Here is a 19,167-nt window from a genome sequence, read left to right as displayed (position 1 = left end):
TGACAGGAAGGTGGGGCTAACATGCAATGTGTCAACTTGAAGCTAGTTCCCACCCCTCTGTATGAAAGGCACGTCTGGGTCCACTATTTACCATAGGCAAACCCCTGCAGACCGGACCCCTTTCAGAGGGAGAAGTATGTGATTTGAGGGAGAGAGGAAGTCTGCTCTCATCACAGACTTCAAGGGAGACCTGCACTTTAATAAAGAGTCACAGAGGGCTCAGTTAACCTGAGAGACACTTTGATCTACAACACACAAGGAAGATGGGTGGGACGTAGGTATATGTTGTCACCCCTTACTTTTCCTGTTACAGAGCACTCTGGTCCTGACCTCATGCATAACAGAAGATTGTTGGTGGGGACCCAGGGCTGGGTCATTAAGGGCAGGCTTAGCCTGCAACAATTACTGGGGACCATTTGGCTTTAAAAGACGACTGACCCCCCCCCCCACTTAGCAGATCATCCGATGACTTTGAAAGGAGTAAGAAGGACTCATTTGGACCCGGGCTGAAGGAACCGTCTACATCTTCTGCCAGTGGAGGAAGGCCAGGAGTTCCAAGAGGGAAGCAAGATCCCTCCTTTAAACATCTCCCAGGGAACAGAGGGAGATACCGGACTCAGAGAACCCATCCAGCAGCTCCAGAACCGGTACCAAGCCAGCACACAGCATGCGCTGTGAGGTTCTGACAGCAAGCTTCTGAGGTGGGAAGTCCCGGAGAGTATCAGAACTAAGGACAAGGCAGTTTCCTGCAAACACTCTCCTAGGCTTTGGGCCGTCCTCCTTGAAAGGACGACACAAGCCCTATGAAGAAGCGAGGAGTGCCACACAAGCTACAACAAGTGTCCATCTTTTAAGGACATTTTTTGAGACAGTCGAGTCCTTGAACGGCAACCGGCTGCATCGCTGACTGTTGTCACGCCACAGTCATCAGTGCCATCCAAGGCACTGATCTTATCACGTCTTAAAATGAACGAAGAATACGGGCTTTTGCCATTTAATCCAACTCCTCCTAACTAATGATGTACAATTTGTATTTTCAAAGGTTAAAACACTTCCGCCTGCCCACCCTACAAGGCTCCCTCTTCCTGGTCCTCACCCATCTGTTCCCCCCTCTCTCGTGCCACTTGGAAGCAGATTTCTGCAATATGGTACATTATGAAGCTACAAAACAAAATTAAATATATGCAAAGAAATATGTTTTTATAGACTGGGTTGGGGAGCTTTTTCTCCACTTGTCCCTCTTCTCACTCAGAGGGTTGTTGCGAAAGAATATCGACAGCACGTAATAGACCAGTCCAGACGGACATGTTACCCTCCTAGCAGGCATACACATCTAAGAAAAGTGTGCCTGATAGCCAAGCACAAGCAAGCCAGGGAAGATGTAACCGCGCCAGGGAAGATGTAACCACGCCAGGGAAGATGTAACCGCTCCCAGACTCGTGTTTCTTGTCACCAACCATTCAGGATTTTAATTCGGTTGGCCTGTACATACGTTAGCTAATTAGGCAGTAGTTTCTTGTTTGGTTTCTGCTACCATCTTGTGGAACTTCTGTCAAACAACCGTTCTAGGTTGGCAACCAGGAGACTCGGTTACCAAGAAATATTATTATTAACATCGTGTAAACCGGGCCAGCCCGGCCCTAGGTTTTGCAGGGCCCTGTGTGGCAAAAGACGTGTGCGCCCACCTTATTTGCATCACAGGAAATTATGTCACAAAATGAGTCTTTAATATCCATGGAAAAAAAGGTAGCAGGCGCCCCACTCTCGAAAGAACATGGCATGATGACCTGTTCTGTGGTTTTACCCACTGTGAGAATCCACAGCCATCGCTTTTAGCTCACTGTACTTTTCACAAAGGAGGAACAACCATTTGCATATCAGTCTTTGTCCTGCCCACAAGGGCAGTCCAGCACAGAAATGCCAGGCAAACCTCCTTTGAACAAGAGTACCAGCAACCCCAAACACGTGTTTCAGCCTTGTTGGGCCTCATCAGTGAGGTGGAGCTGTGCAAGGGGTCCACGTCTGAAAAAATATTTAATATCCATGGGAATCTAATTAACTGTTTCAGTGTATTAATTTGAGCTGTTAATATTACGTGTTTGGCAATATCAGGAGGGAGGCTTATTTTGGAGTAGTCGACAGAGTGAGCACAATTATTTGCAGGCACGTCTAATTTTGGCAGGTAAGCCTCAGTGGGATAAATTGATTTGCCCAGGAGCACACATTTTCTTCAATGGATAAGCCAGAATTTGAGACCAATCTGCAACTCCAGCACTTGAGCACATATCTTCAAAGCTGTAGATAGTACACATATTTTCTTGTGACTGGTCTTTTTGCACCTATAGTTTGAAAACACAATATATAGCATTCGGGCCATAAAAATGGCATTTGTGTTTTGCTAACTAAAGTTGACTGATGTTTTTGCAGCAGTGTCATGATTGATTTCATTTTTATGGTGTATATATTTGGCCATATAGTCCAAACTAGCAATGTAACTTTAATTTAGATCATTAGTTTGACTGTCAAAGAAATTAATCTCCAAACAATGCTTTATTTTTAAAACGCACAGTGAGCTACACTGCCTCCACCTCCCTCTTCCTCGTCCCAGTACTTGGTACCCAGCTCAATTGTTGGGAGCCCTTCTTTTAATTCCATTCTCTTATTTTCATATCCCACCCCACCCACTGGATGTATAACACCCTAGTGTCTGAACATGTTGTAGGCCAAATTGTTCCAGCCTTTGGCAGGGTCCCAGGAAGGCAGCTTGGCTATCTCTTGCAGCTACTGTCCTTTCCGTGCCGGGCTTGGAGTGGAACTGAAAGTCCGGAGCTTCGTGGCTGGGCCTTGGGGGACCTTCCATGAGGATAGGAGTTTTGTATTGGTAAACAGTTGGACTAGGAAGATGAACATGGACTTAATTCTCAGTTTACTTGTGTGTAATCTTCATTGCTCCTTGTCCTGCTATTTCTCGTCACAGTACTTTGCTCCTGTACCACCCGCCCAACATGCAAGTAAAAAGATATGGGCATTAGCTATGGTGTGCGGTTTCCTGCAGTTTCCAAGCATGTACAGGTGAGGATTGGCTCTGGGTCAGACAGGGCAAAGTGACATTGCTGCAGGATTGCCTTATGGTGCAATCGAAGCAAAGCACATTTATCGAGAAGGTATAGTAAGCAATTCTGAAGGTCTTCAAATGTTATCAATAGGGTTCAAGTCCAAAAAAGTGTGGGGGGCTCATTAACATACACACAGGGACTGAACACAGCTTACTTTGAAATATGCAACTTTAGCTCAAGTGCCCTGTCCTAATAGAAGAAAATGTGCAATACAAATGAACATTGTCTTTCAAAAAATGAACCATCAATACCTGAAAAAGAACCGGATAGAGGAGATTTTCCTGTAATGTTGTTTTGCAAAGAATAAAAGGTGTGCATCTTTTAATCGCAAACATCTAAATTGAAATATTCTATGGAAAACAAAATACCAATACAAGGCATGTGCTTTGAAGACATGTCCATGTGGTCTTGTGGGTAAGTGTGTGCCCAGAGAGCATGAGATCCTGTTAAAAATAAGTATTGGCAAAGACAACAGTTTTGGCTTGTTATGCACTTCTATTATAAGCCTAGCTACCGGCACCATTTTGCACCTGCAACCATTAATAGCCAATTAATACCACTATGGCAGTGCCTTGCAAGTGCTTTTCCAATGCCTACACATGAGACAAAACTGTTGGCATTGCCCAAGCGTGTTGTTTGTTGCTTCTAGCTGCAGTGTGCATCTTCCTACACACTTGTGCAATGCTATTTATGTATGTTGAAAATCACTGCTGCACAGCTCATTGATTGGTGGCACTCTAAATTCTTTTTCTTTATATACAGTACAGTTGTATCGAGTTCCTTCCAGCACAGCTATATTGAGTTCCTTCCATCTGTTTTATTTTGCAGGACCAATTAATGCAAGTTTCCTGTGTTTGTATTTCAAAAGGAAGATTTCCATACATATATTGACTCATTTCTAGAAGTAAACTACTATTCGGCTGACTGCTTGGCTCGGCCAAATAATTAGGCCAACTATTCGGTATTCGGCCACCTATGTTACACCCCTACTGTTTCATCACCCTATCGTGCGTATTCTGGGTGGAGAGATGCAGAAAGATAATCCCCTGAGCAGAGCTGTGCAGAATCCTGGCCATTGCATGTAATCAAATGGCCCCCCTGCTGGGTACTTTTATCGCCTTTGGAGACAAGTGCGACTGCTGTGCATATACGTATGCCATCACATTCATTAAAGTGTGCGACTGCTGTGCATATACGTATGCCATCACATTCATTTAAGTGTGTGACTGCTGTGGATAGGTTTCTGCCACCACATGAATTCAGTTGTTTGATTGGCGTTGCCCTATTTTGAAAATGGATTCTTCTATAAAATATGGAGGAAATTTGGCTCAAAGATGTTGGTGTTATTGCTGATGAGACAAATAACACTATACAGGGGATTCTAAACAAAATAGTTGTCAAAGATTATTAGTATGGACATTTGTTTTTTGTGGTGTGCCACTTGAATTTTGCCATGGATGTTACACACGTAGCAAGTGCAAAACATCCATTGCGGGATGCCAGGCAGAAAAAGCGGACCGGACCGGCTGGTCTAAAGATGGAAGCTCAGCAGTAAGTTAGTGGGGATTTAGGGAGTGGAGGGAGAAGGAGAGAGGCTGGGCTCCAAGGGTGGTTGTCCCATGGAGAGTCCGCAGGGGGAGGGGCTTTGGGGTGTCCCCTGGAGAGTCAGCAGAGCAAGAAAGGCGGATGGGGTGGGGAGGCAGGGAGTGAAAGGAGCTCCCTTTCTCAACCTCATTGTATGAAGGTTTAAACGCAATGGGAGTATCAAAAAGGATCATTTCACAAACCTCACATTCTTCTTTCTCTTGCTATGCTATTCGTGTTATCCTGGTAAGTTATTGTGGGTATTTTATAATGTATTCCATATTTTTGTAAAGCGCAAGCAGCCAAATCTAGATCCAACATTTACAAATGTCTAAAAACAGATTTTGATAAGAATTTCATTGCAACTTCATCATGCTGATTAACTGAGAAGAAGCCCAAGATGTGCAACAATTACACAGGGAAAAAACTGCAAGCACAGCTTATTGGGAACACTTACTCTGCAACATTGTTGTGCAAAGAAGGTGCACAGGTATTGCACAGGAATATTGACATTTGCATTTCACCACACACACGCATTCTGCTGACTTTTTATGTTGCAATAGCCCATGTTTGTGAATCATTTCTCTGCAAAATGTAATATGGCATTGGAGCATTTGTAGGCAAAGCAAATATCCGATATTTGCAAAGGTCTTGCACTAAGTCCCTTTATTTTCGTTTTCTTTTCCAAAGAGCCAAGGTTCGTGAATGTGTTCTGGATCCCTGAGAGCGAGAACCCGGACGATGACAAAATATACTTTTTCTTCCGGGAGACAGCGGTGGAAGGGCAGGGCATGGGCAAGCCCTCCTACTCCCGCATCGGGCAGATCTGCAGGGTAAGCTGCTATACCTTGGCCCTGGTGGGCGGTCCCGCGTGTGTTCCTGTGTACCTCAGCCATGCTCTTCAACACTACCAGCTGTGATGCTTCCTGCCGCACACCCTCTAATAATGTACTTTACCCATGCACCTTTCCACAGCCCCTACATGGCTCTGCAAATGTGCACTGTCACAGATGGCATCAGAAATCCACAGACAAAGATAATAGATTTAACGCACGTCATTATTTTAAACAAATCGTTTAAAAAAAAGCCTGGGATGGTTGAAAGTAAGGGGGTCCCTAGGGCTTACTCAATCTGCCCTTGGGCTCCCACCATAGCCCAGATGTCCTTAACCACCAGAATATTCCCAATGTATTCTAATACTCTAATGCAGGGTCACCCTATCTAAATCTTTCTAGTCTTAATGGAGAAACCTAAAGGCCATGGCGATATCCGGGAATATTCTAAATGCTCCTCTCCTCTTGTCAGTAGACTGGTTTCACTGGAGTCTCTCCCTAGTCTTACCCCAGTCTCAGTCTCTCTCCCTCTCTCTGTCTGCCTTGCTCTGTATTTCCGTCTCAGTCTCTAGCTCCTCACTCCGCCCACTGAGATCTTCCTACTCTTCCCATGTCTCTTTTTCCTCTCCTCGCCTCTTCTCTATCTGCCTTTGCTCCTCTCCCAATCGCATTCTCCTCAGTCTCCACGCTCATCACTTTCTTTTTCCTCTCCCCTCTGAATCCCCTATCGACGCTTCTGTGTCCATCTCATCGTTCTCTGTCTGCCTAACTCTTTCAACTACACCTACCCTCCGACTTCACTCCGCCCTCACCACTCCTCCATAACGCCACCTTGCACTCACTTCACAGCCTCCTACCATAAACTCTATAAGTCTCACTCTTCATTAAATCTCCCTATGTGTTCTTTCCTCCTATCTGCACTTTCCTTTCACACAGCCTCCTCACTGCACTGCACAAAACTGGCAGCGCTCTCTCACACACATAATACTTTACCTGCACTCACAAAACACGGCCACAGTCTCCTCAGCCCTCCACTTCACCATCCATTCTTGGCCTGGTCTATTGATTCCCCCACTGCTCTACCTGATCTCTCCCGAAAGCATTTCAACCTCCACTGGGCGGGCGGGGCTTTTACAGCACAACCTTCTCCCTACCTACGCTCCCCCAGCTCCCAGTGGTTCCCCTGGTTGCATGCTCCCCTTGGCCAATCTCTGGCAATGTTATCCCTTTGTGGGTTGGAAATTCCCCCTGAAAGGCTTTTAGAATGGTTTTAGCCTTGTCCCTTTTTAATCTCCATGTGCAGGGTAGCAGCCATATTTTGAGGCTGCTTGTTGTCCATGTGACCTTCTCTATGAGCTGGCGAGTTTTGCTTATAGTTGGGTTTGGGATGATTTCTGTGACTCCCATGCACTCCCGTTTTGCCGTCGGCTCATTTTCTGCAGCCCCACCATTTACTTGAGGTCACCCTGTGGTTGGTAGGTCGGGTGTTGTGTGTCCCATCTGGAGCCCTCTACATCTCTGCAAAAGCACACCAATGCTGACTCTCAACACATGCATACTCGAGTGTAGCACTTTTAAGCATCTGTTTTGCTAGATGGAATTACAAGCCAAATCATCGGACCCAATAACCAGACGGACTCAAAGGAGATGGTAAAATACTGCTTTAATGTCAAGAAGTAAATCAGGGCGAGTAAACACACATAAATTCGACTCATGCAAGATCCCACTGTTTTATCATTTGTTTTTAGTTTATAAAATGCTAGATGCACCATATATGACATCATCTTACGTGGCAAACCTCAAAATCCTATTGAGGGGTGGGATTCGATTAAGGAATCATTTCTAGAATATATGCATGCTAGTCTCAATTGGCAGTCTCTTTTCTGTAAAACACACCCTGAGCTACTTCTAAACATGTGGTGCAATGCAAGGCCCTCATCATAGCAGAAAATGTGCAAACAGAATAATATTTTGCAACATTATATGTAAAAGTGCATGGAAGGCTATTCTAATTGGTTGGCAACCCTACTCCAACCTTGGACATTCGGCTAGTTAGCAGCATGTACATAGAAACGAAACCCATGTGCTTGGAGATATGTCAGCTCTTGCCTTGTTTCCCCAATTAGGCCACCCTCTCTCAACGATAGGCCTCATGCCAGTGTCTTCTGTTTGAAGAATAACCTTGACAGTCTGCACTGTCTCCGGACTTTCAAGGGAGTTTAGGTATATACTGTTATCTTAGCTCCAGTCCTATTGAATAGCCCTTGTTTCCAACCTCTTCATCACGTGTTGAAAGACCATGCATTTGTTCATTTCAACAGTGCATTTAACTTCATTTGATTCAATTATGCACGTTGCAGTTGCTCCTCTTGGCCTTTTGAGACTTGCTCTCTCTATCCCATATTAGCTTCATGCCTCTTTAATTTTCCTATATTTGGCCTCAGTGAATGTTCTTGTTCCTCCTTATCTTTGTGAAATATGTCCTTGCGCATGGTCTGCTCATAGACTCCCTTTGTGCTTTTCCTACATCTCTCAAAATAGCATCCTTGGTTCAAAGCCAATGTACTCCTTTATTCTGCAAGGGTAAAACAGCTTCTTCATTGTTTTTCCATGTGAAGATCCTGGGCTCGTGTTTTGAGGTAGTTGGGTTGGTTGCCATAAGCTGTCGTCCATCTTGTTCTGGTGGTAGTCCTAAACGTTGAATATATACCTCTCACAAGCAAGCTTTTGTGTATTCCTTCTACCTTGCTTTTCATCGTTTTTACAGTTGTTGACCAGTGAACATTTCCTTCTTCTTTGTATTCGTACATACTGTATCATGGAGTACATGTATTTTCTTAGTATTCCAATTACATTGTCATTCTTAAGTATATCCATATCGTTTCAACATAGGTTCATTTGTCTTCTTTCGGACATTCTTTTGTTGTTATTAAACTTCATTTAACATACATCATGTTATGCACCATTTTATTCATGGCTGCTTTCCGGCAACTTGGCAAGGGACATCCTTCTTGATAGGCTTCCTCCTTTGTTTCAACGTGAGGTTATCTTCTGAATGGCTGCCTGAGTGCATATCGTTTTTCAAATAGTCGACGTGGTATGCATATGTTGCATAAACTTGTGCATGGGTTCCCAATTGTGGCTCCTTGTTTATCGCTCCAATAGGGTAGGGGTGAGGGGGAGCTGACTGGGGAGAATGCGTCCACTTGCTCCTCTACAATGCGGCGATTACTGAGCATCTAACCACATCTGATAGTGTTGCTCAATCAGGTCCTTCAGCACTACCAGATATGGCCATACCCACAAATCTTCCTGACATTGAACACTACTAGCTATCCAGTATGACTGGCTTGCACTCACCCTCTCTTCAATGTAATGAACTCCATCACCAACAGCTTTGACAGCAGTGTACCTGGCAGTCCTCTTTATGGGAGGTTTTATTGCAGAGCACATGTGTCTTGCATACCAGTGTACAGCCTCGCTATTCCATTATCAGGCCTTCACAATAGCACCTCAATCCAGACCTGCCCCACCACCTGCTGTGTATTTACCTGGTATACAGTCCTGCCAGGGATCCTTTGTATTTGAAAGTCTCAGAATAATGGATCAGGCAAGGTACCTTGGGTCTAAGTGTGGCACCTAGTGCTAGTAAAACATTGGGCCCCAAACATAGTTCTGCAAAGCACTTTATGCCTGACCTCCAGATTTCCCCTCACACACGCGGTTGCAGTACCAATACACACCCACCATTCTAGTGCACATATTTCTGAGAAGTACTTTGCACTTTACGCACATGCACCAATCCTGTCACCAGGGTGGGCTTGGGCACCTATTGTAAGTGTTCTTAGGCGGATGTCATTATTAGCGGACTGTTTTCTGGTGGGCAGGAGACACGTAAAACAGATTGTGCTTTCACTCTGTCCCTTCCCTCTGCAGAATGATCTAGGTGGGCAGCGAAGCCTGGTCAACAAGTGGACAACGTTTCTCAAGGCTCGACTGGTGTGCTCCGTGCCTGCAAGTGATGGGGGCGGGGAGACCCACTTTGATGAACTACGTAAGTTGTGCAGCTGGTGCTGAGGGACTTCCTATGGGTGGTGGGATTGCATGAAGCGTTCCCCTGTTGTAATGTGTCCCTGACCAGAGCAGCCTTTTGGAAGGTTTTTATTGTATTTGATATCTCCCCCCGCAAGGACTGCATCAGTGCCTTTCAAACCTATCAGTTTAAATGGGGCGCAGGCTAGCCACTATAGCACATTTTGTGGTTGAACCTCCCAGATTTACGAAACTGGTTTCCTCGGTATACAGAATGATAAAAACAATGAAGGATGACAGGGGAGACCTAGCCAGGGAGAAGTGGGACGGGGCTCCAGAAGTTGTGATTACAGATCAACAAGGGAAAGTGGCATGCATTCAAACTCAAAGGATTTCCATAAACAGGTACATACAAGTTCCTACACCAAATGTGCACCACCCCGCTGTGGCTCCATAAGTATTACCCCAGAAGATCAGCGGAGTGTGCCATGTGTCACCATAGCAGTACTGGCTTCATTTATTTATTTGCTTATTTATTTATTTATTGAGCATGTGTTAGGCACCTATACAACAAAATGGTTTTTCCAGGCTCCAAAAGGCAAAGTGGGTGGTGGGGGTGGGGGGACAAGGGGAGTAATTAACAATGGCAAAAACAGTAAATATACAATTGTGATCCTACCAGGCCTTGTGACATTTGGACGTGCAAGTGCAGTGAAGAAAAGTGCAGGAGATAGGAAAGGGAGGGGAGGACAAAGGTATGGGCAAGTGCTGGTGGGGGGACAGGAGGGAAGTGCAAGGGGTGCCAAGGGAGGAGGCCACTGGGTAAGTGCTATGGCTGAGGAATCCCAAGGGTCGGATGCACAGCCACCAGGCAGGGGGCCCACACAGCAGTGCTGAGGGGGAGGTGCTTGTGTCGACTGGATAGAGGGCCTGGTGACCTGTGAGATTCATGAAGGACCAGGCCGCCAGTTTCAGCTGCTTTGCAGTGATTAACAGGGAAGGGGGAGAGTGAAAGAGGGAGTGAAAAGCAGAGTTTTTAGGAGTTTCTGGAACGTAAGGAGGTCCAGCTCAAGTCAGAGAGGGGCAGGGAGGCTGTTCCAAAGAGAGGCACCAGGCGAGGAGAGAGACCTGCCCCTCCACCCCCACTCTCTGCTTGGAAAAGCGTTTGACAAGCAGAGAGTTGGAGTTAGAGGAGTGGAGGCCTCTAGCAGGGGCGTATTAAGGGAGAGAAAGTTGAAGATTGTGTGGACCCAGGCCCCAGAAGGCCTTGTGGATGATGCAGAGGGTCTTGATTTTGATCCTCGCGCTACCGGGATCCAGTGGGGAGATTTTAGGGCTGGAGACATACAGCCCTGGGCTTCAGGCCAAGGATAAGTCTTGAAGCCCCATTCTGGATTAGCTAAAGGGGGTTTAGAATGGAAATGGGGAGGTTGAGGAAGAGGCTGTTGCAATAGTCCAGCCTAGAGAGGACCAGAGCTCTGGGGAGATTGAGCTTCTGGTGAAAGGTGAGGAAAGGGAGAATGCCTCTAAGGAGGTGAAACTGGAAGTGGGCCTTATTGGCAAGGTCCAAGATGTTAGGGGTGAAGGAGAGAGAGGTGTAGAAGATGACCCCAAGAGTAGAGGGTCCAAGGAGGGCGGCCAGAGGGCAGGAGGGAAAGAGGACATAGGTGTCCCAATAAGAAGGATCTCAGTCTTAACTGGCATTAAGACAGTGTTCGTTAGCTGCACACCATGCCTGGATGGCGATCAGGAAATCAGGGATGAGAGAGGAGGAACAGGAGGTAGTAGAGGGAAGTTTGAAGGAGAGCTGTGTGTCATCATTATAACACTGGAAATGGGGAGAGAGAGAAGGAGGAGATCAGGTGAGCCAGAGAGGCAAGGTATATATTGAAGAGCCACGGCGATAGGATTGATCTCTGGGGGATGCTGCAGGTAGATAGTGAGGTGGTGTAGGAGAAAGGGCCTAGTTGCAGCTGGGTAGGGCAGTTAGTGAGGAAAAAGGTCAGCCAGTGCCTGGTCCGTGATGCCAAGAGTATCACGGAGCCCTGTTATGAGGATAGAATGGTTGACCGTGTCAAAGGCAGAGGAGAGATCAAGGAGAATGAGAACAGCAGGAGAGTTAGTCATGATTTGTGAGCATGTTTTCACGGGTGTTCAGGAGAGCAGTTTCCGTGCTTCTGAATACCCAAATCCAGATTGATGGTCATGTAGGCAACCAACAAGTTCAGTATGAAGGGTCATTTGGGGAGGGCCAACTTCTCCAAGAGTTTACCAAGGAAGCTGGTGGTGGACATAGGGTGATAGCCGGGCAGGAGGGGTTAGCAAATGGCTTTTGTAAGAGGGGGGGGCACAAGGGATAGATGGACAGAGCCAGTGGTGAAGGAATGGTTACAGAAGTCGGCAAGAGCCGGGGCGAGAGAGATGTTGTCCTTAATGGTTCTAGAAGAGCAGGGGGATCACCTGTTTGGAAGAGACCTTCATAGAGCACACAACTCTGGGGACCTGATCGGGTGCTATCGGCAGGTGGGAGGGGAGTGCGGGGGGTTGAGGGAGGGGAGCAAAAGGAGGCAATAGAGCAGGAGTGGAGATGGGTGGTGAGAGTGAGGACAGGATGTCCTGAGTTTTAGATGTAAAATGGGAGGCCAAGGCAGTGCAGAGTGCCTGGGAGGGAAGGAGAGAGGTGGAGACTACACTCTTTTGCTGGACATAGGACTGCACGCTTTTGCTGGACTTAGGACTTTTTTTAATTTTAACTCCTGAGTGAGTCGGACCTTTTTCTTACTCTCATGTGTTTTTCCCTGCTTATGGTTTTATGTTTTCACTGTTTTTGGAGTCTGACAAACTCCATAGGCATCTGCTTTTTGTCTAATGACACAAAGCACTGCCAGTGGGGTGTCACTGGGGAATCCTTTGGGTTTCTCTTAAGGTTTAAATACCTTTTCTTGGGTGAACTACTGTTCCCAAGAATAGTAAAGTGAAATTGATCTTACTTAAAGTCCAGCACACACCATCTTATATGGAGTGCTGGGGGATACCAAGTAGCCCCTTATCCTACTTTCTCATGTAACATTTTTTGTTACCCTCACTACTTTAAATGGCTGGTGGCAGTGGTTTACTTTTCACTACCAGTGTTCTTTTCTACCATAGGCTGAACCCTCAGCTGCAGTACAACACCCATGGGTGTTCATTTTGTCAAAATGTCCCCTGTCTTCTTTTTTCACCATTTTCTGTTTGTGAGGTCTTTCTTGCCTTTTACTCTGTGTGTTGAGATAGATTTGAGCCCTTTGTGTGTTTTTGCCTTTGGCAGGATTGAGCCCTGAAGCCCGCCCCTGGCTCCAGTGTGTCTGGAAGGGCAGGAAGTGAGGGAGGATCCCAAAACATCCCTGTCCTTTGTCTCTAGGTGTGCCTGCATGAAGCCAGTCCTGATTGGCCGGCTGAATGTCCTGAAAGGACAGCCATCCTGCTGTATGATTGACAGCCTAGGCTGTGAATGAATGGGAAACTTGCTTAAAAGGCAAGGATTTTGGGACTAGAGGCAGAGTCAACCACTGGAAGAAACATCCGAAGAAGAAACTGTGAAGAGAAGCCAGCTGCAACCTTCAGGACTTCAAAGTGCCCAATGAAGCCCTGCTGATGTGCTGACCTCCTTTTTCAATCGACAGAGAAGCTCCGGACGGAACAACTCCCCTTGAGTTAGTGGGACCAACTAACCATGAGACGAACTCCACTTTGGCACAATCCCTGACTTGCTTTGCCTTTCTATTGCTGCAGAAGTCTAATGCCAGCGATCGAGTGTCCATAACCGAGTGCAACATCTGCCGTGGAACGAATCCGGCCAAAAGCTCCAGGAGCCTACTACGGACATTCCAGGAGCAGGAAATCCTGATCCAGAGTCCCCTCAACAGAGTCCAGGACTGAGGGAGCAAGGAAAGTCCAAACCAAGATATTCTTTTTGCATCAGTGCTGTTTGCGAGGCACTGAAACCACGAAGTGCTGCTGAATCGAAGAAAACCCATAGCTGCCAAAGCCTTTCTGAGTACTGCCGCAGGAGCCCTCCAGATGTCCTCCCTCTTGTCCCCACGACTGAGGCTCAGGAACCAGGGTCTGCTTGGCTGTAGCAAGACAGAATCCAGCTGGACCACTTTCTTCTAACGAGAGGTACTTTTTGGGCTTGGGGGTACTTACCTTCTTGCCTTAAATCGTGCTTTCTCACTTGAGAATTGCACTTGCTTAACTTTGTGAGTTGATTCCAACTCCCCTCGCAGAGGCTTAACAGCTTGTGTTCCTACAGTTATTTCTCTAAACTATCTAACTGTGTGAAAGACTTTTATCCAAGAAGTGCATCAGAACTTTAGACTTTATCCAAAGGACTTTGGCTGTCCTGGCTCCCTAAAGGCACTCTTCTGAATCCATTAACTTTGGCATTGCTTGTCCCTCCATAGGTTGTAATTTCTTGAGCACTTTTACTACTGGGAAAAGCTTACCTAGATTTCATTGGAGGATTCAAACTGTCTTCACTTTATAAGAAAGTATGTTGTAACCTTTCTATTTCTCCTTAACCGTTCCTTTCTGAAACTCGGAGTCTAAAATTATATTGCTGTTGTATATGAAAGCAATACTATCCTTGTTATTAAAGTCACTTCAAGGTATAAGAGAAATGTATAAGCATATCCCAAGAGTATTCACCAACTTTCTTGACTGATGAAAAGTGATTCCAAAGTTTAGCTTGACTGTTACAAACATTTGCCTTTTTAAAGAATGCCTAACCAAAGCGTATGTATACATAAATAATTATTTATAACTGAAACTTTGCGTGTGTTACTTGATTACTTGTATTGACTGATTTCATCTGTACAGCTCTACAGCTCACATTTACCCCTGTTGAGATAGGCCTGGCTGCTCAGTCACACTACCAACATGTGTAGTACAGAACTATAACAAAAGGTGGGTTACCTAATACCGAGCGATTATTTTCTTCCCAAAGAAGAAAGAGAATGTAGTCTGGCACACTGCACGCAACAACTCCTCTCTACAGGTAGGTAGGTAGGTAGGCATGTAATGATACAGACCGCTGAGGGCAAAGCTCCCATGCAAGTAGCTCACAAAGCTGCCAACCACACATATAATGCAAACAGCTGCCTCTGACCGGGCCATCAGACAATCCTTAGCCTGGATCGGGGTTGAAAGCCTGAGATCCAAATATTTGAGGGAGAAAAGACTGAAGATTATTTTTCAGAAATAACCTTCAGTCTTGGCCCCCGCCCCACACCCACGCCCCCATACCCCTACTTACCTTGCGGCCGCCGACTCGCAGTGTCCCCGCAACGCCTGTTCCCTTTCACTTCCGTCATTGGGAACCGGCACCGCAGGGTCCTTTCCTTTTTTCTTTTCTTTTTTTATTTTTGCTTTTTGGAATGGCTGCGGGGGACATCCCTGCAACCTCCACCCACAATGTAGTGAGCAAGGGTGCAGGGGACACCCCCCGCAGCCCTTTCTTTTTTTGGGAGGGGCTTTTTGGAATGACTGCGGGGGACACTCCCAAAACCTCCGCTCACAATATAGCGAGCAAGGGTGCGTGGGACACCCCCGCATCCCCCAGCACCAAATGCATGGTTTGGTCGAACTTTTTGGCTGCTCGGAATTTTCAAACGGCCAAATCACTTCAGGCTTTTAAGCTTGGTCAGTTTGGACGTTTCCCCTTAGCCAAGCAGGCTGATATTTGGAGGAGCACCTGAAGGCATGCCTGAGCAGAAAAACTACAAGCTAGAGAGCAGGCATGTCCCACAATGGAGAATACACTTACCTGCTTGGGAGGGGCCTTGACAAAAACATGGGTTCATTTCTTCCAAACAGGATTGAGGGTGGGGACATGGAACATGGAGAATGCGGGAATGGGGGGTGTTACAGTAGGAAGGGGCTAGAGGTTAGGAAGGGAACGCCTGAAGCTTTCCTGATTCATTTGTTACAGCATCCACAGCTGTGCTCCTGTTGAAGCCCTATTGCTGAGAGCTTCACATAGTCCTTCGTTAGTAACACTGCTCTAGAGGAAAGCATCCCCCATCAATGTGTGTGGGGGCAAATTCCCAATGCCGCAACCTTGGTATTGGAATGGGACAGGGAGCAAAACAAAGAGAATGTCTGATCTAGAAAAAGGCAATTGCCTCAGTTCCAGTGGAGTAAGGAGGCGTGCGGTCAAGCATCAGGAATCCCACCAAGGTCAGTCATCTCCCACAATTCTGCAGCCATCCAACTCCCTGTGTGGATCCCTTCCTGTAACGAGAGAGACGGGCAGACAGACATTGGTTGGGGAGGACAGTGAAGAGAGGAAAGGGTGCTCAGCCTGAAGGAGTGTTGCTGGACTTCCATGTCTGTCCGTGTTCAGTTTGGAGAAAATGTGATGGGGCTTATTTTAAAACTGTTGGTTGCTATCAATGAGAAGGCTCTGGCATGTTCTATGCAATAGAAGGTGTCCGGTCAATTGGTCGACAACAAACTGGTCGACCTCAATTTGGTCGACACCATTTGGTCGAATGCCAAATGGTCGATTTTTTTTTTTTTTTTATTTATTTTTTTTTTTATGTGTGTTTTGTGGGTTTTCGTGTGGGGGAAAAAAAAAAAAAGAAAAAAAGGGGGTTGGGGGGGGGGGACCCCCCCAAAAAAAACCAAAAAAGGGGTAAAAAAAAATTTAAAAAAAATTCGACCATTTGGCATTCGACCAAATGGTGTCGACCAATTGTCCTGTCGACCAAATGTTTTCGACCAATTGACTGGAAACCGTTACACCATTCAAAGCTGTTCTGTTGACTGATGGCACTTCAATGCTTTCCTATGGAGCATAGGAAATATACATAATACTTGAGGGCTCTGAAAGGGATAATGTTTGGTTTTAATGAGGTTTCTCAGTGCTCTGTTAAGGTTTCTGTTGCTCGGGCGGTTCCCATAAAAGTACAATTGCTCGACTGCCAGTAGACTTCTGTGCAGTTCAGGTAAACCAAGGGATCAGTGCACACAGTTTTATTCAGTTTAAAGTGTTCCTGCTCAAAATGGACTACACAACCGGCCCAGAACTTGACAAAATGTGCTGGGGAAATGGGGAATCCTCCCCCCTTGCTCTTGACGCATGGTGGGGGGGAATGGATTGTCAGTGGTGTAGACAGGACTGCCGCTGGATTGTCAGTGGTGTGGGTGTGACTGAGGGCCGGAGCTAAGTGTCGAATTATGTTCATGCACTGGATATAGGATGCTGGCTTCTTTGCATAAAAACAAAGTGCATTTTGGGAACATAAGAATGACTACCAATTTATCAAACGTGTGTGCCAGTAATTCAAAAGTGCATTCCTTCTGAGCGTGCAATGCACACTTGGTATGGTACTGTTTGGGCTGTTGAGCAAAGGAGAACTTTCAAATGCAGTCTGTGAAGACGTGCACTGTTTGGGAGACTCTTGTATACACGGAACAGCGCTTCGGCAAGACAGTTTTTGCAGGCGCACAGCTCGGCCCAATTCCTCCCCTGTACACAACTGATTTGATCAGTGTTCAATTCATTATAAAGCTGTGTTGATGGTTCTTGGTACACAGCTGCTGACAAGTGCTCAGTGGAAGGATGCAATGTTCATCATACATCATGCTGCAGGCATTGTTCAACTAATCCCTGCTTTCCGTCACCCACAGAATAGACTTCCTCTCCCCTTTGTCTCGTTTTTAATGTTTCTGTCTCACCTGTCTGTGTGTGCCCTGATGCCTGAGGGCTTTTGGCACGTTATAAATAAATACAAATAAATACATGCTGTTTAGTGTCCACTGCATTGCTGTTTTCTTCTGCTCTCAGTGCACGGCATGCTGTCCTTTTCCCAGTACAGCGCTTTCGTGTTCAGTGTGCAGTACAAGGCTTGCTGATCAGTGTTCAGTGTAAGCAGCACCACTCGCTACAATCTGCGTTGTTCATGGCTCAGTGAACGCCACACTGTTGATGCCGTGCAGCATGGCCGTCACAAGGAGGGTGCAGGGGGGGCAAACTGCCCTGGGCCTCGCACTTGCTGGGGGCCTCGCGGCCCCCTCTCCTAAGTGGAAGGCAGCACAGTCTCCCGTGTCCTTTATTCACACGGGGGACTGTGCTGTCTCCTCTCTGCCCCTGAAATGATTTTGCTGTTTCTTGTGAAGCCGTTTGGCTCCGCAACAAACAGCAAAATAATGGGAGACAGCAGGGCTCAGAAGTGGGCTCTGCTGCCTCCCGTCATTCAGCTGAAAACGTGGACATGCTGAATAACAAGAGGGGACTCCTCTCCTGTCAGTCAGTGTGTTCACGTTGCTCAGCGTGACCACACTGACTGATGGGATGTGAAAACAAGGAAATAATATGAGGCAGGGTAACCAAAAAGGAAACACACCAAACACAGGTTACAAAGGAACATACAAAGTACTTTATTTTATACTGAATCCAGTTACAAAAGAACAGAACAAAATTCAGATAGCTATCGACCCTCAGTACAACACAGCGAACTCCGGCGTGGTTCGGTGTGCTCAGTGAGTGCAAATATTCATTGAAACAGTCAGGCTTTTATACATTTCAAGCCTGCTGTTCAGCCCTCCTTTGGGTTAAACATTCCATAAATAAGTTACTGCTCTAGGGTCCCTTGCCAGGTCAAATCTAGTTCATCTGCTCATCTATATGTATATTAGTGTATGCTCTCGGCCTAACATTACAATGCGGGACTTAATTTATACAATATAGTTAAGCAGGTGTTCTCATTCAATTATAGATCAGTTTCGGTGATACAGGTAATCCATTGCCCACAGGTCAGCAGAAGGACAAGGTCTCAGCTCATGACCCTAGCAAGTGGCCTGCAGGCAAGTTATACATTAGCTGTACAGAGGTCATGACAATCGAGTTCTGTTCTGAATAACATAGGCTACCATTTTAGCTCACATGGTGACTTTATAGAGCAAGAAAACCTAAAATGGCGGTGTGACCCAAAATGACAGTTTACATGGTTTCTAAGGTCAGGACCTTGCAATGCGAGTTTATTCACATGTAGTTTATAAGCAGCTTGTTAGGAGCTTGGCGTAGGCCAATATACATATATTCATAGCAATAGGAGGCACGATATAATTTCTAGTTTGACAAACCCTCCTTTTGGCCTATGCCAAGTGCTAAACTACTTCTGATCTCCCTGTAAATAACTCCATGTGTCATCGTCCATACACCCTGAATAGCTGTCAGAAATATCTATCGCCATTAGATCTTTTACTAAGATCTCTTTCAGTACATACTCCTTAGAGGTTTTATCCGGGGCATACACTTTATGTCCTATTGTACCTATCGCCTGAGCGCAACATCCCCTTAGCATTGAACATATACTTGGTAGACATTGGATACAACAACAAAGAAATAGCAGAATTCCCAAAATAATCAGCAAGACTGAAAGCACTTTCCAACCGCAAGAAGTCCCAGAACCAAGCGCTAAGATCCCAATTTCCCTCGGGAACATGCACTTCTGAACTAAGAATGTGCAGATTCTGTATTGCCTTAAAAATAGTTGGGGAGGAATCCGGTACGAAAACACAGCAAGCGGACCCCACTAGTTTACATACTCCACCACGTT

General features: G+C 46.1%; 1 protein-coding gene across 5 annotated transcripts in view; it reads left to right on the top strand.

The window, feature by feature from the left end:
• Positions 1 to 19,167, top strand: part of SEMA3B (semaphorin 3B) — a 600,182-nt gene that overhangs the window by 500,758 nt on the left and 80,257 nt on the right. For all 5 annotated transcript variants that reach the window (XM_069644131.1, XM_069644132.1, XM_069644130.1 and 2 more), the window contains 2 exons: positions 5,391 to 5,533; positions 9,470 to 9,587. In XM_069644131.1, coding sequence (XP_069500232.1) covers positions 5,391 to 5,533; positions 9,470 to 9,587 — 261 coding nt within the window. The remainder of the gene's footprint in view (positions 1 to 5,390; positions 5,534 to 9,469; positions 9,588 to 19,167) is intronic.

Source organism: Ambystoma mexicanum, chromosome 2p, assembly GCF_040938575.1.
Source record: "Ambystoma mexicanum isolate Mex_15411 chromosome 2p, UKY_AmexF1_1, whole genome shotgun sequence".
Lineage (NCBI taxonomy): Eukaryota > Metazoa > Chordata > Amphibia > Caudata > Ambystomatidae > Ambystoma > Ambystoma mexicanum.
This window is presented reverse-complemented; position numbering and strand designations above follow the sequence as displayed.